At 39.9% G+C, this 27248-nt stretch overlaps 1 protein-coding gene across 1 annotated transcript in view; it reads left to right on the top strand.

Annotated features, from left to right (window-relative positions):
- Positions 1-27248, top strand: part of tyw1 (tRNA-yW synthesizing protein 1 homolog (S. cerevisiae)) — a 225991-nt gene that overhangs the window by 98737 nt on the left and 100006 nt on the right. Inside the window, 3 exon segments of the mRNA XM_034230575.1 lie at positions 3245-3374; positions 26895-26947; positions 27040-27158. Coding sequence (XP_034086466.1) covers positions 3245-3374; positions 26895-26947; positions 27040-27158 — 302 coding nt within the window.

The raw sequence follows: 27248 nt of genomic DNA, 5'->3' as shown, positions 1-27248 counted from the left end.
TAAAAACGTTCTTATTCATTATGATTACTGTACTTTTAATCTACTATTATTCACAATTTATAAATCCAAATGAAACCCCTTAAGAAAAGACTAAGAAACCAAGCAAATCCTTGTGTCAAACTCAATATGTAATAGTAAAATAATGATTATTGTCAGATATGTTTTACAAGATGTATTATCTTACAATACTGATATGCTAACATGTTTGTATTAACTTATGCCTTAAAGGCATCCTGGTGCAAGGGTGACTTGGGTTACACATGTCTTCAACTATCTCCAGTGTATTAAACATATTTAGGTCTTGTTTTTCTGTCTTTCTCTTTTTATACCCTATCTTCCTCTTTTGTGCTCCCTCTCCAAAATAAAGGTCTCTCTGTTTGTCCCGTTGTCACCTGCTCACTCAGTGTGTTATCACGGCACTGTCTGTCTGTATCAGTCCCATGTGGTGTTGTGGTTTCAGAGCACAACCCGGTGCTGGGAGATGTCCCAGTTCTGTTAGTCCAGACAGGCCCTGGCATGACTGAATGTCTGAGATCCCTCAAGCGAGGGTAAAGCCGAACAGTGGGAAGCAGAGCCTGGGGCCAAATGAATGGCTATGGCTGCACGGAAACACCAGAGGGACAGATTGTAGCACTGTTGGCTACATATTGCGTATGCTGTCAGAATCCCGCCTGTCACGGATGCAGTAAGTAAAGGTTGGCATTTCTGCTGGCTAAGAACGAAGAACCCCATTATGAAGTTTAAATTGCAGGCTTCAGAATATTCAGCCCCGGTTTGGATATAAAGCAAATTTAAAAGTCTACAAATGAAAGTCCAATACAATTATTGGCACATTTTGCGAGTATCTCCTCACAGTCAGATAGCTTTGTGATTTAAGGGTTTACTGAAAAGAAAACCTTGGTTTGCACATAGAGCCCTGGCTAAGCAAATGGCCGTAGAGTGTTGCGGTTATGGCGGACTTTGAGGTTGACCTGGAAGGATAACGATAGGAACTAAGTTAACTACATCACAGTTGCATGGCTGTGCATCACAACCGCTAAGCTAAAGGCGGCTAAGGTCCGATGTGAGACGTTTAGTCTCATTTAGTAATTTGTTAGAAAGCTGTTTTTAAGCCCCATCAATGCTTCCGACATTACAAGTTCTGATGCATTTTATTTCGTAGGATAGGCATTTAACCAAAGTCACTTTCTAAAACTGTTGACTTTGGGCGGAGGGAACTGGCAATGGTGACCAACTCATTTCAGGTTGTAGGACTCATTCCTGCACAATTCCATAACAACTTTTTGCAGACAGGCAATCATCATGTTGGTCAATCTTTTTTTTTACATAAGGTTCTTTGGGGTATTCGAAGGAAGCATAGAACGTTTGACAGTATATTTTTATGACGTCATCATAGGCGGCGCGTGAGGCTCAGGTTTGGGAAGGCTAAATAACTTTTTTTACCTGACGCTGCCCGCCTCCGGCGTCTATAGAAAAGAGATCAACTCAGTGTGCGGAGTTTAAATCTCTCAAGTCATATTACAGGATAAAGGAAATACAGTTTAAACTGCCGTATGCAGAGAAGACGCAGACGTGTCGCACTTATCATTACATCATCAATCAGATCATTGATCATATCATATCATAATATATCATATATTTCCTTATCTGAGTCAGCTTCTCCAGCCGTATCTGACCGTGCAACACTTACAGTGTCACATACTGTATGCAGAAGTATTATTTTAAGCAACACATTATGTTGACGAAACACTCGAGTCAAATGTAATTAAAGTCAGATCCACTCGTGTCTTAGACGGGGCAGTGATATCATAAAACTATACGCTTTCAAACACTCTGTAGGCCTAGTTATTTTTTAACCAGTTGTTCTGTATTCACCTTGCAGGTGCAACTCTGTGGCTTGTATCCTGGATTATATGTTTAAGTCATCATGGATGTTTAAAGCTCATATTTGTCTAATATTAGTTTACTTTTCATTAATGAAGTATGATGCTGCGCTGTCAGTACACTTATCCCTGTTTGTGATTGGTCAAATGTAGCTAACCCCGCCCCTTTCACGTGAACGCGCTCTCAGCTGGAGAGAGAAACCCTGGCTGGATTTACCGAGTTGATAACCAGCGTCGTAGAACCGCTTAGCGAGATCTCGTTTGTTAGTTTGTTGTTGTTAGTTTGTTTGTTACTCAAACATATCCAGGGTCTGTTGAACTGGCTTCGTAGTACAGGGCACAGGTGGCTAGCAGCGCTAATGTCAAAGACACAGACATTATACATTATATTTGTATTTTACCAGGATGCAGTGACACAAATATTTGGGAAGGCTTAGCCTTCCCAAGCCTACAGCACCCGCCGCCCCTGGACGTCATCAACCTAAAATTATAATTTGAATGTTGATGAAAAATATATAAATTAAGCTTCAACTATTTGGTAAAGTACTTTGAGCCACAAGACAACTTTCCACACCTGACAGGGGAATACCATGCATATATAAAACGAAAACTGGCAGGGGGAGTGAGTGGTGTTAATTTAATTTATGTTTGCACTATGCATTTGTGGATGGTGTTTTACCTTGTTACCTTTTTGTATGAAATTCTATATAAATAAAGTTTGATTGATTGATTTTATGACATCAGAATCGCATTAGTTCCGATAGTTTCAAACTGAGGTTGCATCGCAAAAAAAACATTCCCCACATTCCATGAGATTTAGGGAAAATGAAAACAGATGTCAGTGTCAAATATGCAAAAAATAATTAGTTTTGGGCCACTTCTTGTGACATTACATTACATTACATTACATTACATTACATTACATTGCATTTAGCTGACGCTTTTATCCAAAGTGACTTACAATAAGTGCGTTCGACCAACAAAATACAAACTTGAAGAAAACAGAATCATATAAGTACATCAGGTTTCATAGAGCCAAAACATTTCAAGTGCTACTCAACTGGCTTTAGGTAAGCCAGCCCTTTATTAGTATATAAGTGCTTTGTTAATAGTTCTATTGTGACGGCAGCCTTTTTTTTAAATGTATGATTTTCTTGTTAAATGCATTTCAAAATTATGCATGGTTGTGTTGACTGAAACATTACTAGTGTTTTCTGAATGAGCAGTCAATTGGTTTATCCTCCGCATAAAACGTATACCTTTATAGTCTATGATTCTATAGTTGTGACAGACGCCAGAGCTGCATTTTACCCATCTTGGTCATAAACAATTAGTGACTCAGAGTTTTGTGTCTGCGGCAGAGCAAAGAGGAGGGTGGAGACGGCCTGATGGTGAAGCTATCCAAGGTGAATGGACTGAAGAAGATTGAAGATGAAGCGGAAAGAAGAGAGATGATTACACCTGCCCTTAGAGAAGCACTAACAAAACAAGGTAAGAAAATTGAAGATGTTTTATTCAGTAAAAGTCCTAGCATTAAACCCATCAAATGAGAAACATCAATATGATTTATAATGGCCACTTCATGTAGTGGTGGTCTTTTATGAATCTTTGACTTATGTAAATCTGTTTCATTTCCAAAAGAACATCTGCTGGTGTCACTGGTGACTATGAATCATTTATTCATATTATCTAGCTGCGCTGCTCTGCGTTAAAAGAAAAAAAGAAATCGAATTACAGACCATCTGCTTGTCAGTATATATGCTTAACCCTTCTCTCTCCACAAGGGCAGCACAGTCGTAATTCTCTTTAAAACTTTATTTTATAGCCATTTTTTTAATTTCAGCTACATATCTAGGTGCCAGGTAAGAAGATCATTTAGATGTTTGGTGTAATTCATCAAGTATCCTCTTTACTTGCTTCTAATGCTAATTTATGTTGCATACCAAGCAGTAGGCAGCAACATATTGGAAACTCTGGTAGAATTATGTAAAGGTTAATCAGCTGCTGAAAAACCCAATTTAAAGAGGCCCTATTATGCTCTTTGTGTGTTCCTTTCCCTGTAGTGTGTTATAAAGGTTTTTGTGCATGTCTGTAAAGGCTACAATCCCTGTGTTTCCTCCAGAGGGAATTTCTCTCCCACACACTCCCCCCCCCCTTCTTGAAACGCCAGATTGGGCTCTGGTTTCAGACAAAGGGTGAAAAAAGGTGCTGCAGCACAGGCAGTATGAGAAATAAGGTCCATCAGTCAAAACAATCTGAGGGTCGCTGATTGGTTCCCAGACCCTTGCAGCCAATGCATCAAAGTGTCCTTGGGCAAGATACTGAAACCCAAATTGCAATTGGATCACAGCCCCTTTTCTTGATGGCGTGCCAGAGTAGTTTGTATTTTATCGCAGCCCCTGCATCTGCATGAATGTGTGTGCGCGCTCTTAGTGGTCGCACAACAAATGAAAAGCACGATATGAATGCAGTTAATTTACCATTTAGAGAAACTTTACAGCTTCTTTGAAATTTAACAAATCTGCATGATTCACTTTTCACATTAGTTTTATTGCTCATAACTTGTTTAATAATAAAATATGACACTTTACCAATCCCACAAACCCTATATTCTCTGCTTTAGCTCAGATGAAAACACATCTTAAAAAAATGTATCCATCAGCATGTTCCGCGTGTCGTCAGCAACTGATTGACAAACGGTTATTTTCCTTTTACCTGTCTCCCTCGTGTGTGTGTGTGTGTGTGTGTGTGTGTGTGTGTGTGTGTGTGTGTGTGTGTGTGTGTGTGTGTGTGTGTGTGTGTGTGTGTGTGTGTGTGTGTGTGTGTGTGTGTGTGTGTGTGTGTTCGTAATTTATGAGAATAAATGAAGAGGACACACTGAACAACACAGATAAATTGGTCAATTTGATCTCGTCAGAGGTATTACATGGCGAGTGTGAAGCTGGGCAATGTGTGTTGCATTTTCAGTCCAGTGATTGTCTTTACCTCCTCCCACACTCAAAAAACCATACTCCCAGCTGCTGTCACCATGTTATTGCTCAGACTAATTCAAAGTCCAGACACGTAGTGACCATAAAAGGTCTTCTTGTGCCGCTCTGAATATAATTCATTATATCTCTGACTGTTTCATTTGAGAAGTATGGCTGTCTCCATTTGAGGGCTGGACGTTAAATCACTGAAATATCTCTAATTTAAGTTTACATTTACACTTATGATAACAATAATGTACAGACAATCACATTTTTCAGGCCAAATAAAAACAAATTGATGTTGGATTTAAACTGTATTAAGAATGGTACAGTGATGAAGTATTAATGTAGGCCGACACAGAAGTTATTATCACATGGGATCCCTCGACCACAAGGAATGGGATTTGGTTAGATTGCAGAAAATAAACTTTGTTACAAAGTAACACTCGTTTATGATTCTTTACGGACTAATTGCTGCACCACTCTTTATGGGAAACAATCTAGTTGAAATATTAATCATTTTGCCCGTGCCCTACAATTTTATTTTCTTGGGGGTCAGTTCATAGAGAGATCAGACAAATGTTTGCGATAGATACATCTGAAAAAGTAATATTTAAGTGTTAAACAGCTATGGACATACATTTAACAGAATACGTTCTCACAATTGGTTAGTGCACAGGGATGTCACTGCTTGTTTCCCTTCTTTTTTTGTTATGTCAGGGGGATTACTTCTTGGTATTCTATCATTTTGTGACTGTAAAAATAGACTAGTGCTGGCTGAATGATTGGATAAGTGAGGCTTTGTCTGAATCCTAAATATTCAGTATGGTTAAATATTTATGATATAACACCCCAGAGTGTTGGTTCGGTGTTACTTATTGTTTCTGTCTGAAACATTTGACTATATCTTCTCTATTTAGTCCGTTGTCTAGTATAACACATGCCAGGTGTTTTCAGCCAGTAAGCCCCACTGTTGGCTTACACAAGCCTCTATAAATAGGACTCAGTGAGCAAGACTTCACTTCATCTAACCAAATGCTGACCTGTTTCATGTTGTCTTGGCAATTGTCAGTCTCAGTAGTCAGTTTGTTTTATTTGCAATGAAAGAATTAAGGATGAAAGTTCTGGCGTTGTTTTCTTCGTCTTGGATGGCTGCATTTCCTCTATAGCCCTATTTGGCATTTCATGGAAGCAAAAGTAACACAGCTAGTAACATTCTTGGGTAATATCCAAGAAAGTTTTCACAGAGAGCTTTTAAGAAAAGGAAATAGCTGTCAACTGAATTCACACTATAATTTTTAAATGTGACTCATACCTAGGGTTGGAACCGAAACTCGGTTCCAGATGAGAACCGATAAGAAAATGCCGGGTACCGGGTACCCATACAAAATACGCAATTTCGGTTCTGCTTAACGGTTCCTAAACGCGGTAGACCCTGTATTCCAGCGGGTCCGTCTGCACCGCGGTGCTGCGGTGACCCGGTGGAATACAGGGCGGACCTGGAGAATCACAGAACGGCCGGTCGTCAGCGGGCCGTTGACGGCCGGCTCCGTACGCTGACGGCCGGCACCGCCCTTCATTTTTTTAAAACGGCATCATATAAATTGCGCTGACAGGCGACAGAGGTCCACAGTTGCCCCGCAGCGATGCTCCCCCGCCCTCCCGTAGACATTTCACGAGCTCAGTCACTTCATAACACCAAAGATAGGTCGCGGTAAACACTCTGAAGTGAGGCTCCACTACACTAAAAAAGAAAAAGAAAAGGCACAGTGTAATGCCTGTTAATAGCTTGCCACAGGCATAGCTCAGCTAAAATAAAGCACAGCTATTGTGCAATACATTTGTATTGCATGTATATTTTTTAGTAACAATTTCAGTTAAAGCTTTTAAGAATAAATATATTTTTGTTATCTAAACGTTTGACCTCTTTATTTTACAATTTTGGAATCGAAACGAGGAATCGATAAGAACCGGAATCGATAAGCAGAACCGGAATCGAAATCGGAATCGATAAATTTCAAACGATACCCATCCCTACTCATACCTGTACCTAAAATGTCCTTAGGCGCTTTCACACTGCAGTACTTTTCCCACAAAGGTTCATCAGAACTTAGTTCATGAGAACTCTTTAGTTCTCATGAACTAAGTACAGATTGCGTTCACACCGGAATAAGTCCCTGAGGGAGGATTAGGCAAATGAAGCCGCTGACGTCACTTCTTCTTCTTCTGCTTTGGGTTTACTGGCAGGCCGCAAACAACTTCACAGCGTATACTGCCGCCCAAAGACCCCGGCCGGAAGTCCCCGGAGTTGGGAACTGGCTTCAGTAGAAGCTGCTGGGACTCCCAGCAGCTTCTACTGAAGCCTTCCGAGTAAATCGCCAGAACGCTGACACCTCCTCATCTCCACCGCTCCCATGTTTTCTTTTGTGTTGCCATAAGTTAGTCTCTCTGCGTTTGTGCGCTGGGCTAATTCTAATGCTAATGCGAGGATAATAAAATGGCGGCTTCACAACACTTTTTGGGAGTTTTACGGGGCGTGGTTGCAATCCGCCCAGCCAATCAGAAATAGGAACCTTTTTCTCCCACGAAGTCCCTGCTCTCTAGCAGGGACGGAAAAGGGGGTAAAAAGGTTCTCCACACATTTTTGTTCCGGATTTTTTTGGTGTGAACGCAACACAACTATATCGGAACTAAAGTGGAAAAGTACTGCGGTGTGAACGCGCCTTTTGACTCAAATATGAGGGGCCGTATAGGCCATAATTCATACTGGTCCTCTCACGCATATACATTCTCCTTTTACATACATATATTTTCACTCTTACATACATACATTCTCCTTTTACATACATATATTTTCACTCTTACATACATACATTCTCCTTTTACATACATATATTTTATAATATGCATGTCTGAAGAGAATATATGTATGCAAGAGAAGAATGTATGTATGTGTGAAGACAATATATGTATGCAAGTGAAGAATGTATGTATGTGTGAAGACAATATATGTATGCAAGTGAAGAATGTATGTATGTGTGAAGACAATATATGTATGTGAGAGAAGAATGTATGTATGTGAGAGAGAAAGTATAGTGGAAACGGAAGGAGTATGGTTGAAACGGAAGGCAGGTCATTCTTGCGCTGTGATTGGCTCAAAAGGTCGAGCGGGGCGGGCTCATGTTCAGAACTTCTGATTTCAAATCAACATAACATGATGGAGGGAGATGAATCGCGTAGATTACAGCAAGCATTAGGGGTTTTAAGGAACATTTTGTCAACCCCTGAAACGGTCACATCCCTGGCCAGGTGTCCTTGCGGGTGCGTTCGCTTTACTTATCAGAGCGTGCCGTAAGGGCGGTTACTCTTTGGTTTATAAACTCCCGCCTGGGACGGACTGATGCATTAGATTATGTGCTATATGGAGGGGACTTTGACAGAGTATTTCTCACAAAGTACTCAGTAAAAGTACTTCAATGTATTGTTAGTAGCAGTCAAACTAGTACCGAGTCCAACAGTGTCAGTTTTATGAAGAACTTGTGGTAAAATATATTTGTAAAAAGAAAATGAAGAGCTACTGATTTGAAAAAACGGCTCTCTGTATAGTTTAAATCTCCTAACAATGTTGTCCATTTATTCTTCTCCCCTCGAGTCCAACAGTGTCAGTTTTATTAAGAACTTGTGGTAAAATATATTTGTAAAAAGAAAATGAAGAGCTACTGATTTGAAAAAACGGCTCTCTGTATAGTTTAAATCTCCTAACAATGTTGTCCATTTATTCTTCTCCCCTCGAGTCCAACAGTGTCAGTTTTATTAAGAACTTTCAGTAAAAAATATTTGTAAAATATGAAGAGCAGCTGATTTGAAAAGACAAACGCGAGAGACAGCTGAGTGACCGCAGTGCAGAATCGCTGTATAGTTTAAATCTCCTAACAATGTTGTCCATTTTAGACACATGCTTATTATATTTACAGCCTTAATAACATTCATTTTCTGGGCTCAATGTGTGTCTTGGCCGTTTTCGTTGTGATCGCTAAATTCACCTTGTTTCCCCTTGTTTATAATTATGTTTAACGTTCCAAGCAAACGAGTGCTTTTATTTTGAAATCACTTCCGCAAGTATCGCGCCCCCCCCCCCCTCGCTACAATGACCATTAGACCATTTAGTAAGGTAAAAAGCAAAAACGCCTCGCAGACACTCTTCCGATTACTTGTTTAATAAAGAAAAACAAGTGGTCCGTAGATACACAGAGTCATCTAACCCTAACCCTCTCCCTCCATCATGTTGATTTGAATCAGAAGTTCTGAACATGAGCCCGCCCCGCTCGACCTTCTGAGCCAATCACAGCGCAAGAATGACCTGCCTTCCGTTTCAACCATACTCCTTCCGTTTCCACTATACTTTCTCTCTCACATACATACATTCTTCTCTCACATACATATATTGTCTTCACACATACATACATTCTTCACTTGCATACATATATTGTCTTCACACATACATACATTCTTCTCTTGCATACATATATTCTCTTCAGACATGCATATATTATAAAATATATGTATGTAAAAGGAGAATGTATGTATGTAAGAGTGAAAATGTATGTATGTAAAAGGAGAATGTATGTATGTAAGAGTGAAAATATATGTATGTAAAAGGAGAATGTATGTGCGTGAGAGGACCAGTATGAATTACGGCCTGTACGGCCCCTCATACTCAAACATATATTAGCAAATATGCACTTTAAAGTGTGATTTAAAATTCTCCACTTCTTTGAAACTACTACAGGAGGTCTCCACTAATGTGCAGACCAAAATTAGACTGATTTTCCAACCCTTTGATAAAACACATCCTCTTGCTGTTCATTTTATTTCCCAGAGGCAGAGTATCATGGATCACAGAATAAATTGTTAGCAGAATTGTCAATAATTCTGTCTTTTATTCAAGTTGTTGAAAGCCAGTCAGCCCACTAGAGAGTAGATCGTTTATCAGTGTTGCACTTACAAAAAGCTTCTGGGTAGGCCTACGGACTAGTTTGTATTCAGCAGCTCTTTTTTACTAACCATAATCTTCATTAATATTCCACATTCACACTCAAAAAACAATACCTACTGTATATATAAAAATAAACACATGACAACAAAGCTAAATTAGATAATTAAATACAAAAGACAACAACTGACATGACCGTACTATGAATTAAATTGTTAAAAATAACACAGAAAAAAAGTAATAATGAAAAATAAAAAGGTATATTCATCTCTCTGTCAAATACTTCAGATATACCCTTATTTCCCATGAAATGCATAAAAGAGTCGAAGAAATAAAAGCATCTCGTTTTTAAGTGATTGTCTCTAATGAGAGGCAGAAAGACATCTCTGGCCCAGGCGCAGTTTCATTACATTTTAAATCTAAAGCTATGAGCATGGAGAAAGCACAAGTAAATACAACTCAAACTTTCAATCCATTGATGATGTCTCATTGATCCTGTAAGACGAGGCTGTTGAGAGTCTGTATTTGTGTGCATGCATGGACACATAGTCAGTGTAAAGCTAGCATGTATTTATTGTATCTCTATAATTTCATTTGAAACTGTAATGGATGTGGGTCTTTCATACAGACTATTACATGTATAGAATGACCAGAAAACATGCTTTATGGTAATAAACATTGTCATCGAGATATGAAATAACTAATTCCGGGATAAACGTTTTTTTCCATATTGCTCGTGAATTCCGGATCGTTGATGCTAAAGCGTTGTTGTGGTGATGACTGCAAGCCGTTGGTAAATGTCTTTCAAAATGTGATACCCTACACATTGAAGTACAATTATTCATAGCACATATTGTACCTTTTAAGCAGATGCCATGTCTCAGTGATAACCGAGAAAGAGTAAATAGGAAGGCTTTGGCTCCATCCTCTACCTTGAAGAACATTAGAAATTGATTTCCCTAACAAACTATGAAGGGTAACCGTTGCTTACATTAATAACATCAATGGTTAAATTAACTGCCCGCAGGTCTAGTCCTATACCCTTGTTTTCCGAGTTTAGATGACATGTGCTTTCAAGGTATTTTCAGGTGGAAAAACAATTTCATGCTGATCAACATTTTACTGCCCCTGAGATAAAAAGACAAAGCACACATTAGGCAAGGCAAGGCAAGTTTATTTATATAGCACTTTTCAACACAAGGCAATTCCAAGTGCTTTACAAAAAATGAAAGACATTAAGAAAATGGCATTTAAAATCAGTCATTAAAAAGAAAAGATAATAAAATAAACATTAAAAGAAAAAATACATGGATAAAAGTTACAGTGCAGTCTAAGATATGAATAGTTCAATTAAACATTAAAAGAAAAAGTACATGGATAAAAGTTACAGTGCAGTCTCAGATATGAATAGTTCAATTAAACATTAAAAGAAAAAGTACATGGATAAAAGTTACAGTGCAGTCTAAGATATTAATAGTTCAATTAAAAGCAGCGACAAAAAGAAAAGTCTTCAGCCTGGATTTAAAAGTAGTCAGAGTTGCAGTGGACCTGCAGGTTTCTGGGAGTTTGTTCCAGATATTTGGAGCATAATAACTGAACGCTGCTTTACCATGTTTAGTTCTGACTCTGGGGACAGAAAGCTGACCAGTCCCTGAAGACCTGAGAGATCTGGATGGTTCATCATTTAGCAGGAGGTCAGAAATTTATTTTGGACCTAAACCATTCAGTGCTTTCTAAACCAGCAGCAGTATTTTGAAAGCTATTCTTTGACACACAGGAAGCCAGTGTAAAGACTTCAGAACAGGAGTGATGTGATCCACTTTCTTAGTGTTAGTGAGGACTCGAGCAGCGGCGTTCTGAATCAGCTGCAGCTTCCTAATAGATTTTTTAGTGAGACCTGTGAAGACACCATTGCAGTAGTCGAGTCTACTGAAGATAAAAGCATGGAAAAGTTTTTCCAAATCCTGCTGTGACATTAGTCTTTTAATCCTAGATATGTTCTTTAGGTGATAGTAGGCTGATTTAGTAACTGTTTTAATGTGACTGTTGAAACTCAGGTCAGAGTCCATGACTACACCTAGATTTCTGGCTTTATCTGTTGTTTTGAACATTGCAGACTGAAGCTCAGCGCTAACTTTTATACGTTCTGCCTTGGCTCCAAAAACCATTACCTCAGTTTTATCTTTGTTTAATTAGAGAAAGTTCTGACACATCCAGTCATTGATTTGTTCAATGCACTTACTCAGTGTTTGAATTGGAGCATAGTCTCCTGGTGAAATTGTTACGTACATTTGTGTGTCATCTGCATAGCTATGTTAACTTATTTTGTTGTTTTTCATTATCTGAGCCAGTGGTAGCATGTAGATGTTAAAGAGAAGAGGCCCCAAGATAGAGCCTTGAGGAACCCCACATGTCATATTTGTCAACTCAGATGTGTATTTACCTATAGAAACAAAGTTGTTTCTGTCCTTTAAGTAGGATTCAAACCAATTTAGAACTGTTTTCGAAAGTCCCACCCAGTTTTCCAGTCGGTCTAGTAATATGCTGTGGTCAACAGTGTCAAACGCAGCACTGAGATCTAATAATACTAACACTGAAGTTCTGCCACTGTCTGTGTTTAAGTGGATGTCATTAAAGACCTTTACAAGAGCAATCTCAGTGCTGTGGTTTGGACGAAAGCCTGACTGGAACACATCGAAACAGTTATTTAAATGCAAGAAATTACTCAACTGTTGAAAAACTACTTTTTCAATGATTTTACCTAGAAATGGGAGGTTTGATATGGGCCTGTAATTGTTCATTACTAGCATCTAGATTATTATTTTTTAAGAGCGGTTTAATGACTGCAGTTTTCAGGGCCTGTGGAAAAATACCTGAGTGAAGAGATTTGTTTACTATATGAAGTAGATCTGAGGCCATGCAAGGCAAAACATCTTTGAAAAATCCTGTTGGAATAATATCAAGGCAGCAGGAGGAGGATTTCAGAAGTTGTATAATGTCCTCTAGGTTTTTATCATTAATCTGATGGAATTGTGTCATGGTGTTTGAATTGATTGATTGATTGAATTGAAGTGATTGAATTTAATTTAATTGACACAGAGACAACACATTTGCTGTTCCTGATGCAGAGGCACTGACTGCTTGTCTGATTTTCTGAATTTTGTCAGTGAAAAAGGAGGCAAAATCATTGCACGCCCTGGTGGATAGAAATTCAGAGGCTACTGACACTGGGGGGTTAGTTAGTCTGTCGACGGTAGCAAACGAGGCACGTGCGTTGTTTTTGTTTTTGGTAATGATGTCGGAGAAGAACGATTGTCGTGCGTTTTTCAATTCCAAATTATAAAGGCCAAGTCTCTCTTTATAGATTTCAAAGTGAACCTGGAGATTTGTTTTTCGCCACCTGCGTTCAGCTTTTCGACATTCTGTTTTCACGGTCATGGCCTTTCTCCATGGAGATATTTTCTTGCCAGACACTTCCTTTACCTTAGTTGGAGCAATGGCATCTATAACATTTTAAATTTTTGAATTAAAATGATCTACTAGCTCATTTACTGAGATGTTAGCAGGGGCAAGTGTGGAAGAAAAATTCTGAGTAAACATTTCCCTAGTATTTTCAGTTAAATATCGCTTTGTGGTTATCTCTTTTTGAACATTTTTGTGAACAGAAATAGAGCTCTCAAAGAAAACACAGGAATGGTCAGAGTGCAACATCAGTCACCACAACCTTAGAGATATTCAGACCCTTTGAGATAATTAAGTCCAGAGTGTGCCCCTTATTGTGCGTGGGCTCCGTCACATGCTGAGTCAGTCCATAGCTATCAAGAACACAAAACAGTTCTTTTGCCCCTCTGTCCTGGGGGTTGTCAACATGGATGTTAAAATCACCAACAATGACTAGACGGTCAAAGTCAATACACACTATAGACAGCAGTTCAGTAAAGTCATCAAAAAAGCTTGCACAGTATTTGGGTGGTCTATAGATATTTAGGAACAGAGCTCGAGAGGAGCATTTCAGCTGAAGGGCCACATATTCAAAAGAATCAAAGTTCCCATAAGATGTCTTCCTGCATTGAAGGGAATCATTGAACAGAATAGCAACTCCACCTCCTCTCTTATGCATTCTTTCCTGACTCATAAAACTAAAGTTGGGAGGGGTTGATTCGATAAGAACAGCTGCACTGTTATTTTGTTCAATCCAAGTTTCTGTTAAAAACATAAAATCGAGATTGTGCTCAGTGATAAAATCATTGATTAAAAAGTTTTTCCTGCCAATGACCTGACATTTAATAAAGCTAGTTTAAGTTTGTTAAATACACAAGTCAGATTTTTTGTGACAAGCTGTGGCTGACATGGAATCACTGCTAAATTAGATAAACTCACACAAACGTTTGAGCGCTTCCTGTATCTAAGATGATTCACCGCTCTTAATCTATTACCTATCAACACAGATATCTGCAAAGCTATAGGCAGGCAGGGCCCCGGCATGTCCTGGAAAGAGTTGAGTGCCATACACCCTTGAGCCTGGACCCAGCACATATCAGTAAGAGTTTGTTGCATTTTGTACACACACACCCTTATCAGGCTTCGGAGACTGCAGATACTTTCTTGATGAAGACGGGGGATATGGTGCGCGTCTCTGCGGTGATTTTGGTGGGCGTCGTTGAGGAGCGGGGGTAAAGGACATGCTGCCAGCCCTGCGTATCGCCTTAGTTTGGTTATTGAACTCCAGGAAGGAATCGGTGCCAACCCTCTGTATCTCCTTCATATGTTCAACGATCTCCAGGAGGGTGGGCGAGGGTGAAAGGGTGAACGGAGTATCCTCAAAGGCGTTGACAGGGGGGGGGGGGGGTGACGGGCAGTGTAGACTCCTCCATGTGTCTCATAGTTCTCCCATAATCAGAACATTCCTCAGACGGGTGCAGTGATCATTCTTCAGGGTTTTCTGCGCGATGTGTCTTTCTCCTGTTTTGATTCCTCTTGCTGCTTGTCCTTGGCAGAGGGAACAGATTGATGACGCAGGCAGTTGAATATGTTAGAGATAAACAATTTCACTCCTGACTTGTTCAGGCAAACTCCATTTGCCTTGAAAATATGTCTGCGATCCCAGAAAAAGTTAAAATTGTCAATAAAATTGACAGAATGGTCAGTACAGGCCGTTGAAAGCCAGGTGTTCAGTGCAAACAATCTGCTGAATCTCTCCACTCCTCTTCTGACTGGCGGTAGAGGGCCACTGATGAACACCTCCGCATTTAGAGAGCTGACAGTTTCCAACAAACATTTAAAGTCTTCTTTCAGCACTTCTGACTCTTGTTTCACAACATAATTTGTTCCAATGTGTAGTACCACATTCTTCACAGTCGGATGTTCAGCCCCAATATGCAGGATCTTCTCAGCCAAGTCAGAGACCACATCCTTGGGAAAACAGAGTACTTTGGTGTTGTTCTTACTACACAGACCTTTTACATCTCTTACAGCAGAGTCACCCACAATCAGAGTTTCAGGCCCAGTCGTTAGCTTTCCCTCTAGCCTTTTACTTTTGGAGTAGCTATTGGTCCTTACCCTGCTGTGTGAAGAGGACAGGTTATCCAGGTCATCAGAAAGAGATCTCCGGTTCTCGGTCAGCGGAGCGTATCTGTTCTGGATTGGCACACTTGGTGGTTTAGGAGGATTGTTTGTAATTCTCCCTTTAGCAGCTGTCCACTGCTGTTTCCTAGTATGAATAGGGGTTGAAGAGGCGCTCTTCCTGGGTGATAACAATGCAGGCCAGCCGGTCGCATCACAGATTTCAGAGCGCTGGGCTCTGCCTGTTATCCGTCCTCCCAAATCCCATGGAAATGATTTACTCTTAGGCTTTAGGCTTTTCAACCAGAGAGTTCCAGGGAGGACTACCACTTGTAGATTTATTACCCAGTACACCGCCCTCCTGTTCCTTGGAATCCTTGTAGCTGCTAACTAGCTGTGAGTTAGCATACCCTTCTCCATTATTTTTGCAACACTGGTAAAGTGGTGTCATTCCCACGACATAGTCCATTCACTTCCACGTTAACTTCCAACCGTTGCATTTTCATTTCCAACACAGCCATCTTCTGTATAAGTTTGTGGAAGTCATCTGTAGAGAACGGAGGCATTTTGCTACCAACTAGCTTAAGCTAAATAGCATGCAGTAGACTACCAGGCTTTAGCTGTTGCTAGGCCACGCTACTGTAAGACTGAGGTCGTCGTAACATTTTTGAAATATGGCTGAAACCCTCCGTCTATTTACGAAGATGAACTGTCCCAGTGATAAGTTAATGTCCAGGAGCCGCTGCTCGAAGTTTTCAGAGAATAAGAATAGGAAAATCAGCATAAAAAGTAAGCAGAGGCAGGAGCAAGCAGAAAAGCGTCTGCACTGTAAGAAAGATAAGGAGTAGTACATTAGGTGTTTAAATTGAATTATGTGTTTGTGCACTCCCCGTTGTAGTGATTTTTCTACTTTTTCCGCAAATATATCCTAAACAGCCTTGATGAATTACAGTAGTTTTTGACTCATCTAGCCATAGCCACGGGAAGTAATTTTGCTCAGGAGGTGCTGCCAAAAGTGGGGAGGGGGGACGCCCGGGGGCGTTTAAAAAATAAAAATAAAAGGCTGTGCCGGGCCCGGCCGTCAGCGATACGAGCCGCATAAATTGTTTGTTTTAACTGTTAGGCTTAATAAACCATTATAGACCTTGGTTACATCACTTAGCAACAGCTGCACATACCCACATGCTAACTATGGGTCTTACAAACCTACATAACATTACAAATAGTCAGACAAAAATATTATTTACAATATTAATAAAACTATGAATTCAATTTTAACTGATTGACAAGGCAAAACACTGCACAGCGGCAGCAGCATTAAAGGAAAATATCGTCTTACCTTGTGTTGGGGCTTCACAAACCTCCAAATGTAGCCTTCCTCTCTGGGGTGGCACTAATGAAGACCCTCATTAGAGCAGATACATCCACATTGTCCAAAATGTTACTATGGACATGCATCAAAGTCAGATGTGTCAGTCTCTTCTGTGTCATATTACTCCGTAACCAGGGGCGGACTGGCCATCGGGACGTTCGGGACGAATCCCGATGGGCCGGTACTGAAGTGGGCCGGTCGGACGATGTGGGCCGGCCGGTAACCGGCAGGGCTCGACATGAAATGGCCCGCTGGCCGGAAGCACTATTTAGACACCCCGGGCCAGCATAACGTACTTTCCACTTGCCCGCTCGGGCCACTGAAAATATTGCTTTAAAAAAAGTGTCCTGTGGTATTGGTATTTTGACTAGCAATTTAGTTAAATTGTTTCGTTTATCAACGCTACAACATAGCGTTCCGTGAGTCGGTTGTCGTTGTTGGGTGAAAAGCAAACAGCTGTTTGCTGCGGAGCGCAGCGGGAGCGCGCTCCTTCACTACAGACTATCGCGCCACCTAACCATTCGCCAAATGTTTTGAATACCAGCGGTAACCGGCCAAGCACCGGGCAAAAAACAATCTTCAAATAAAAGAAAGTCAGCGGAGGAGTTAAAGGAGAGTGACAGGGAGTATGAGAAGAAGAGGGAGAGAAAGTTTCAGCCAGCTTGATCGATGGAGTTGGCTGCAGTGACGCGTCCTAAAACCCTTTTATAATCTATCGATTAGATTTATGATTCGAAAATTATAAAAGTAGGGTAGACATGTGGAGATTATCCGGCTGAACAAAACGTGCATTTATCAAACAGGTTTCTTTTCCACAGACCTTATTTCCAGCTATTTTCCAAAACCCTTCTCGAGGGAACCAGCAGCTTACTTCCTGGTTTTAGGACGCGTCACTGCACCTCTCAATATGATGCCAATATAAACAAGGCCTTCTGTCGGCTCTGTACATCAATGCCGACCTATGCTGACAAGTAAGTGAAGAGTATAGACAATATAAAGGTATTGGCGAAATGTCCCAGCAGTTTAGGATAATGAAGGTTCTAATCAAATCAATTACATAGCCATTACATGTCTAACTCCTAATGACAGGAAGGCAGAAAGTGCATTATACAAATAATAATAGGCTACTCATAATAATAGCAGACATTTTTTAACAATGACCACAATATCATTATTTTAATAAACCAAATATGAACAATTGAGGAAAATGAGTAAGAACTGATGATTCAAATGTTGTAGTACAAGTTGTAATGTAGTTAGTGCATAAATTACTATTGTAACAAATGTGTTAATTTTCTTCATTATTAGTCGATTTTTTTTGGACGAATGCTCCGGGCCAGTGGTTACAATGGTGGGGCCAGTGATACCACCGGCCCAGAGGTAGACATTATTTACCCTTAATGTCTACCGCTAGTAAATTGTCTACCCCCCCCCCCCCCCCCCCGTCGACAATTTACTAGCGGTATTTACTTGCGGTACCGCGGTGGGCCGATCGAGAGTCCCGGGCTGATTTGTAGTCCCAGTCCTCCCCTATCCGTAACCATGTTTTCAGACGGCGTAGGGTGAAACCGTTCGAATGAAGCAACCGAGATTGGCATACAGAGGCAAAGTTTTATGAGTTTTTCAACGTCTTGGAAAATGCCTCTTGCTTGTGGATGGAGGTTAGCACGTACCGTGTGACAGGGAGAATCACCAATGGCATCTCCAAGCATCTTAAGCTGGAGGTCCAGTCGGTAACGGTCCACATCAGAGATTAGCTGTGGAAGATGAAGAGACTCTAGCTCCAGGGTTTGTTGTTGGCCCCTACTGTTAGCTGCCTCGATGAGCACGTTCTCTCTGAGAGCTGCTATCTTCATGCCATCTTGATCGAATCTTCTTTTCAGCTCAGCAGTGAGCAAATCCACAGCCTCGAAAAACTCTTGTCGCCATGTACTCATTGCATGCGCTTCTGGCTCTGTTGTGTGACGGTAACGGGCTGGGGTTTTGCTTGCCCTGTGTTGACGAGCATCTGGCATGTTCAGTTCCACTGCAGACACTTTGGATTCTATGCCCTGGACCACGGTGTCATCACGAAGGGCTACTATGCCCTCCCTCAGCAGATTTGTGCATTCCAGGGCACCCCGTGCACTAGTGTTGTTGTATGTTAACCACATCATCACAGCCAAACATGGACACATACAGCTCCTTGCGTTTGGATGACTCGCGGATGACCGTGGCTATGCCCTGAACAATGTTCAATGTCTCAGCAACAAGACTGACCTCACGACCGACCTCTTGAAGAACCAAGTCCAGCGAATGGTTGGCACAGTGCACAAAAAGAGAGTCAGGGCACACTTCTTTGAGTCGAGCCTGAACTCCCAAAAATCGTCCCGACATATTACTTGCCCCATCAAAGCAGTATCCTTTTAGACCAGGGGTGGGCAAACTTTTGGTCTCGGGGGCCACTATGAGTTTTAAAATTTGACAGACGGGCCGGGCCAGTAGCAGATCGGTGAAAACATATTTAGCTGTCCACTCCTCATTATACACTCGGCACTCAATGTTGACTTTTCTTTTCTTTGGTCCACTCATTGTTACAGATGCAGGTTCAGAGGTGAATTATTGCGTCATTGCGTCGTTACATTATCGTTTGCGTCATGACGTAACCGTTTACATGCCTTCTTATCACCCACACAGCGTTTTACGTCGCTGATTTTCTCCGCAACACCGCTCACTACAACATCAATAGGGGACTGCGTAGTCTTTAATTATACGAAGCCAGATTAAATTTAAGAACTACTTCTCCAACCTTATACCTTTCTCCAGAGTGCCGTGGTGCATTGTTTATTAATGTGGTTCAGCTGCATTACTGCCCGCTGCAGTGCTGCTCGTCTACCTGAGTTTGTTCTCCCGTTGTCTGACTGTCACACAAGCAGCTGATAAATATCCCCCATCCCCATCAGTGAATGTGTTTCAGTCTGAAAGCTGTTTGGCATCACAACGCTGTTATGAACGTTTCTCTGGCATTCTACAGGTGATGTTAGCATAGCAACCAAAGCTAATCAGACTTTCTTGACTACTTGTTGCTATCATATTGTGGCATAAGCCGTTTTCTACACGCATATTTTACCGCCGTAGTTTTTGTTATGATTTTACTTGTGATGGCCACATGTAGCCCATGTATTGATTCCATCCGATAGCTGCAATAATACAAAACAACAGGAAAATGTCTGGCTCTTCACAATGGTCAATAACAGCGAACGGATGGTTATTAAAGTAAGGTAAAATAAACAGAATCACACTAAGCCTGGTTAGTGTTGCCTGACTTTATACAACAGCGTGCAGAGAGAAGTTTTTGCGACTATTGACAATTTACTGTTGTGCATGCGTAACATACAATATAACATCTTAATCGCTGGATTCTATCAAAGTACTTCATGGGTCCAAAGAAAACCATCGCTGCGGAGGAGGTCGAGGACATTAAAAAGTCGCTCGACTTCCTGGCGGAGGAAATTTCTGCTGTCAGGTTGCAGCAGAAAAATATTTTGGACCTTGTAAAAGAGGTTAAGGATCTGCGGATCCAGAATGCTGAGAAGGACAAGAGGATAACTTACCTGGAGAGCAGAGTGGAGGACCTTGAGCAATATACCAGGATGAACAATGTTATCGTTACCGGGCTCAACATAAAACCCCGGTCATACGCTCGTGCTGTGACCGTTAACAACAGGGGTGAGCCCGGGGAGCTTGATGTCAGCTCCACGGAGCAACAGGTGGCTGCTTTCCTCCAGTCCAAGGGGATCGAACTGGGCTGTGAGAACATCGAGGCATGCCACCCCCTGCCAAGGAGTAACGCTGGCAACAAACCGGCTATTCTCATCAGGTTTGTGAACAGGAAACACAAAACGGCCTTACTCAAACAAGGAAGGAAGCTGAAAGGATCAGATGTCTACATCAACGAGCATCTGACCAAGTACAACGGCGACATAGCCAGAAAGGCTCGCTTCATGAAAAAACAGAAGAAAATTCAGAACACCTGGACAACAAACTGCAAAATATTTATAAAGTTAAACGTAACACCTGAGGAGGCCAAAGTACTGGTCATCAGAAACATGGAGGATCTGGATAAATACCAATAATCTTCATGTTCTGGACCACACATGAGGTAACAAGCACTTACACACAACCATGACTCACACTGAATGGAGGCAATCATCTTCAATAGGGGAAAATATTAATATGTCTCAGATGATCAAGGAACAAGACCAACTGTTGCTAAAAACATTTGAATACACTGACTATAAAACAAAAGATCTGGATTATGAAATATAATAATTTCTTCTCTTCTATCATCAACAACTGCTGTTATTACACTGATCAACAGTACAACCAGAGCATATCATCAGAGGGCAAGCTATCTATTATTCACTTCAACAGCAGAAGCATGTATGCAAACTTTAACCTCATCAAGGAATATTTAAATCAGTTTCAACAAACATTTAGCATCATTGCCATATCTGAAAGTTGGATCACGGAGGACAAAGGCATAGTCTTTGAGCTGGAGGGCTATGAACTCAGATACATAAATAGACAAAACAAGGGTGGAGGAGGAGTAGCCTTGTATGTGGACAATACTTTACAATTTAAGGTGATGAATTATATGTCAACAGTGATTGATAATGTATTGGAATGTATCACGATTGAAATCTGCAAAGAAAAAAGGAAAAATGTAATCATCAGTTGTATATATAGAGCACCCGGCTCTAGTATTGAGATTTTCAAGGACTGGATGGAGGAAATATTCTCAAAAGTGATTCATAAAACAGTTTTCATTTGTGGTGACTTCAATATTGACCTTCTAAATCCAAATAATCACAGCATGACAGAATAATTTATCAACACAATGTACAGTATGAGTTTATATCCAAAGATTACTAGACCCAGCAGAATCACATCGCACTGTGCTACTCTCATAGACAATATATTCACAAATGACATAGAAAACAATACAGTAAGTGGACTCTTAATAAATGATATAAGTGACCACCTACCAGTATTTGCAGTTTATGACAAAAACTACAGTAATAACATGCCGGACAATGCTACTCAATACAGACGAGTTAGATCAGAGGAAGCAATGAGCGCTTTAAAAAATGCTTTACTGGCACAAAGATGGGATGATTTATACAAAGAAAACAATATTGACAGTGCATATGATCAATTCCTGAGAATGTTTTTATCATTATATAATACATACTGCCCAATTGTCAAATACAGTAGAAAAATGAAATATGTAGAATGTCCATGGATCACAAGGGGTTTACAAAATGCCTGTAAAAAGAAAAATTCATTGTATAGAGATTTCATGACAAATAAAACAAAAGAGACAGAGATTAGATATAAAAAAATGTAAAAATAAATTAACAATTATAATAAGGACCTGCAAAAGTGAATACTATCGGAAATTACTAGACAAAAATAAAAACAACATTAAAGGAATATGGAGCATACTGAATAGTATTATAAAAAATGGGTCTAGAAAAATGAGTTGTCCCACATACTTCATTGACAAGGATAAGGAAGAGGAAAATATGGATGTTGTATCCAACAGTTTCAATGATTTCTTTGTAAATGTTGGACCTGAATTAGCAGGTAAAATCCCTGATAGAGGAACATCAGAAAAAAAACTGGAAAACTTAATAAAACGTAATCTTTTCTCAATGTTCCTCACAGCAGTGGATGAAAGGGAAGTAGTTGATATTGTAACGAAATGTAAAAACAAAAAATCTACCGATTGTGATGACATTGACATGACTGTATTAAAAAAGGTTATAGATGTTATTTCAAAACCATTCACACACATATGTAACTTATCATTCCAAACTGGTGCATTTCCTAACAAAATGAAAATAGCAAAAGTCATACCTTTGTTCAAAGCTGGGAACAAACATCACTTCACAAACTATAGACCTGTCTCACTTCTACCACAATTCTCAAAAATTCTTGAAAAGCTTTTCAATAACAGACTGGACAATTTCATAGAAAAACACAAACTTCTCACCGAAAGTCAATAAGGATTCAGAGCCAATAGATCAACATCGATTGCTTTAATAGACTCACTTGAAGAAATTACTAGCTCAATTGACCAAAAGAAACATGCCATTGGAATATTCATTGACCTTAAAAAAGCATTTGACACGATTAATCATGACATATTAATAAAGAAACTGGAACGTTATGGAATCAGGGGTGTAGTTTTGGAATGGGTAAGGAGTTATTTAACCAACAGGCAACAGTTTGTGAAGCTGGGAGTGTTGTTTTTCATATTTGGACATTACATGCGGTGTCCCCCAGGGGTCAGTATTGGGGCCGAAACTATTTATTATGTATATTAATGAAATATGCAATGTATCGACAGTACTCAAGTTTGTTTTGTTTGCTGATGACACTAATATCTTTTGTTCTGGGGACAATGTACAGCTACTATTGGAAGAGATCACAACTGAAATATGCAAACTAAAGTTATGGCTAAACAGTAATAAGTTATCATTAAACATGAATAAAACAATATTAATCATATTTGGAAATAGCAATACACTAGCATCCATTAAGATAGATGGGATTTTCATTGAGAGAGTTAAAGAACATAAATTCCTTGGAATCACAATTGATGAGAAACTGAGCTGGAAACCACACATAAAACATATTCATTCCAAAGTCTCAAGAAGTATTGCAATATTAAACAAGGCAAAACAGATTCTTGATCAAAATTCCCTCTACATTCTTTACTGTTCATTGGTGTTACCTTATTTAAGTAAGCAGAGGTTTGGGGCAGTAATTATAAAACTACAACACAATCCCTATTTATTTTACAAAAATGAGCAATAAGACTTATTACAAATGTCGGCTATAGGGATCATACAAACCCATTATTCTTAGAGCTAAAATTATTAAAACTGTCAGATCTTGTTGAATTTCAAATTGCACAAATCATGTTTAAGGCAAAAAACGTTCAATTACCTGGGAATATTCAGATATTGTTCAATGAAAGACAAGGGAATTATAATTTACGTGGTTCATTTATATTCACTTATGTTAGGGTGCGCACAACAAAGAGAAGTGTTTGTGTTTCTGTTTGTGGGGTGAAGATCTGGAACAATGTGAGTGAGGAGGAGCTAAAGGGATGTCCAAACATCAAACTATTCAAAAAGAGGTATAAAGACACAATTCTCACAAGGTACAGGGAGGAAACTGCTAAACCATAACTGTTTATATTCTTGTTTTGTATTCAATTTATGAATTTGTGTTTGTATGAATTTGTGTATGTACATATGTATATATGTATATATATGTATATATATATGTATGTATATATGTGTATATGTATATATATATGTATGTATATATGTGTATATATATATGTATATATATATATATGTATACATATATACATATATATATGTATATATGTATATATATATATATATGTATATAGAGACCATTCTCCTAACTTGCCTGTATATATTATATGAATGATTATATAAATTATTCAAGGTTAAAGTATACATTTATATTGTATGTTAACATATATTAAGATGTAAAAAGAAAAAAGAAAGTGAAAAAAAAGGGAGAAGGGGTCGGATTAAATAAGTGTAAACTTTTTCCGACCCCTTTTCGGACGTGTAATTAGCTAAAGCTTTGTTGTTTATTGATATCAGACAATGATACTACAGATTATTCAATTATTAATTAAATATTTCGTTTTGTTATTGCATTCATTTGTATACTACTGTAGCCTATCATGTCTGTATCATCTTTTGTTTCATTTGTATTTTCTTTGGTTTTACACGCTCGAAAAAAGAAGAAAAAAACTAAACTAAGTGTTTTTATAAGTGTGTGGTCGCATTCTAGTCACTTTGCTCAGCGCTACTGCTTGTTACAACTTTAAGGACAACAGTTGAAAATTAGCCTGCTGGCTAATACTGGCTCATTTACAGCAATGTGAATTAATGTGCACTGTCCTTTAAATAAATAAACAAACAAACAAACAAACAAACTTGTATTCGCCGTACTCGCCATGAACTGTTATTGCTCAGGTTAATCTCGCCCCCTCCAATGTAAACGTGAAATATTTGGTTCTTTGATCTTGCCGGGTTGCCGAGCGGGGCCAGAGAATAGACCAGACTCCAGCAAAGGTTACTAGAGTGCGCCATCTAGTGGGATCAACTGAAATGCCGGGTATTGCAGGAAAAAGGCAAAATGAATGCGGTCTTTACTATAATTTGGACAATTTTGTACCAATATTCGGCAGGCCGGATTCAAAAGCCCAACCGGCCGTATATGGCCCGCGGGCCTTAGTTTGCCCATGCCTGTTTTAGACGTTCAATTGGGATGTTCAGCCTAAGAAACACATCGGTGATGCACTTGAACAGTGTTTCTCCAGTGCTGTCGGGGGCATTGTAAAATCCAAGAAAATCCGTGTGGATCTCCATGCTCTCGTCCACATATCGCAGGGTCAGTGAAAATTGTTCCATGGCACTTACATCCGTTGTATTTCAACGGATGTAGTTATCCGCGGTTATTCCATAGTAGGGGCTTTTTATAGCGTGAGACACAATGTCAGCCTGGATGGCATATGCACACTGTTAATGATTTCATTCTATCGTATCCGAGAGCCAATTATCCCTCCTAAGCACCCATTCTCTCTCTTTAGGGAGGTTGTATGTCCGCTCGAGCATAAGTTCATACAGAACACCATTACGACTGTTGTCACCCCGAAAAGCTATTCCTTTTTTACCAAGAAAGATAACTGACCTGAACGTCAATTCAAGCACATTCCTTGCGGTGTTCTGTGTTTTCCGGGCAGCGTCAGACAGAAGGGCATTAATTGGTGTGCTACCTAAAGCAGCAATAGGTTGGCTTGAATCACGATGAAGTTTCGATTTTTTATGTTCATTGAATTTTTCTGTTGCCTTCCGCCAGTTAGAGAATCCCCCCTTTACAAAGCTGCTAACATCCATCCTCACGCTGTCTTCGTTAATTAGCCGTTTCTGAACTGCTTTGACACATGTGAAACACATGATATGGTCACTTTCCTCAACATAATGGAGCCACTTCCATCTGTCAGACAGAAGGTTTCTTTGCCAAACTTTCTACCGGGAAAATTGAAGTCAGTTGGCTGGTGTGGCTTCTCCATTGATTCCAAATTAGCCACGCTAGCTTCTTCTCCTTCCACATTTTCTCGATCGCTGGTGGTAATGGGAGAAGTGCTCCCAGTTCCTGACTCCGGTGGCTCACAAGTAGATGGAGGAGTTGTAGAGGTGGTGGGTTGAGGAGTAATAACTCTTGTTATTGGGTTGTTTGTTGAAAAAAAAAATCAAAAATCCTTTTTTGCGTGTGTGTGTTGCGTCAATTACGTCACTATCCCACGACCTATGACCTAGATGACTCGGATTTTATTTATTTGGAAAATAAATTCAAGCCACCTGACTGATACAAATATATACTATGACTATTGAATGCTACTGTATACTGTATCATCTTTATTTAGGTGGTCACTCAGTTTTTCAAATGTACACCACTCGCCACCCCCAGCACCCCTACTTCCCGCGGCTATGCATCTAGTATCAAACACATGAATGAATTCAGGCTCGTCTGCTGCTTCTTGGCTTAGCTAGTAAAGTCACTTTAAATGTTCAGATGAAATGAAAAAGATAAAAATGAGCCCTTCTTGATCCCTTTGGAAGCAATCCCAATATCTTTTTCTGGTATTTCTTGAGCAGATTAAGTGAGAAAGAAGAAGCCTTTCTCTCTGAGAGACATCACAGAGGAGGCTGTAAAAAAGGACCCGTTCATAGCCAGCGGTATTAGGCTGTGGATAAAGAGGATAGCGAGGCAGACTTTTGAAGAAAGTCAATTTGTAACACTTTATCTTCCTTTTAGCTGAAAGAGAATTTAAAGCGATATTCCTTCCTTCCTATTGCAGATGTGAAGATCAGTAGCCAAACGATAATATTGAGCGGGACCTTTACTGATGTACCATTCTAAGAAAATACATCCTCTAGATTTTTATGTTTAAATATCTGGTCAGAAAGAAGTTTACTGATTGAGAGCCATGTTGTTCTTTCTCTTCTGTGTAGGGTACAAACTCATCGGAAGTCATTCAGGAGTGAAGCTTTGTCGATGGACCAAGGTAAATGGAATTTACTCCTCTCAGTGAAGAATTTGACTTTGTAACTAACTGTTTGCATCCCTAACAATAAAAGCATTGTTTCTGTTGCTCAGTCTATGTTGCGAGGGAGAGGAGGCTGTTACAAGCACACTTTCTATGGGATCGAGTCCCACCGCTGCATGGAAACTACTCCCAGCCTCGCCTGCGCTAACAAGTGTGTCTTCTGCTGGAGGTATGTACCTGGAGAGAAGAGCCACTGCAGAGTCTCAGGGGGCAGTTTGACAGAGATGGCTTGGATCATACTAATAGTCAGACTTCAAAT

This window comes from Gymnodraco acuticeps, unplaced genomic scaffold (assembly GCF_902827175.1).
Source record: "Gymnodraco acuticeps unplaced genomic scaffold, fGymAcu1.1, whole genome shotgun sequence".
NCBI classification, from domain to species: Eukaryota; Metazoa; Chordata; class Actinopteri; order Perciformes; family Bathydraconidae; genus Gymnodraco; species Gymnodraco acuticeps.
The sequence above is the reverse complement of the archived record's forward strand: the minus strand, read 5'-3'. Positions and strand labels throughout refer to the sequence as shown.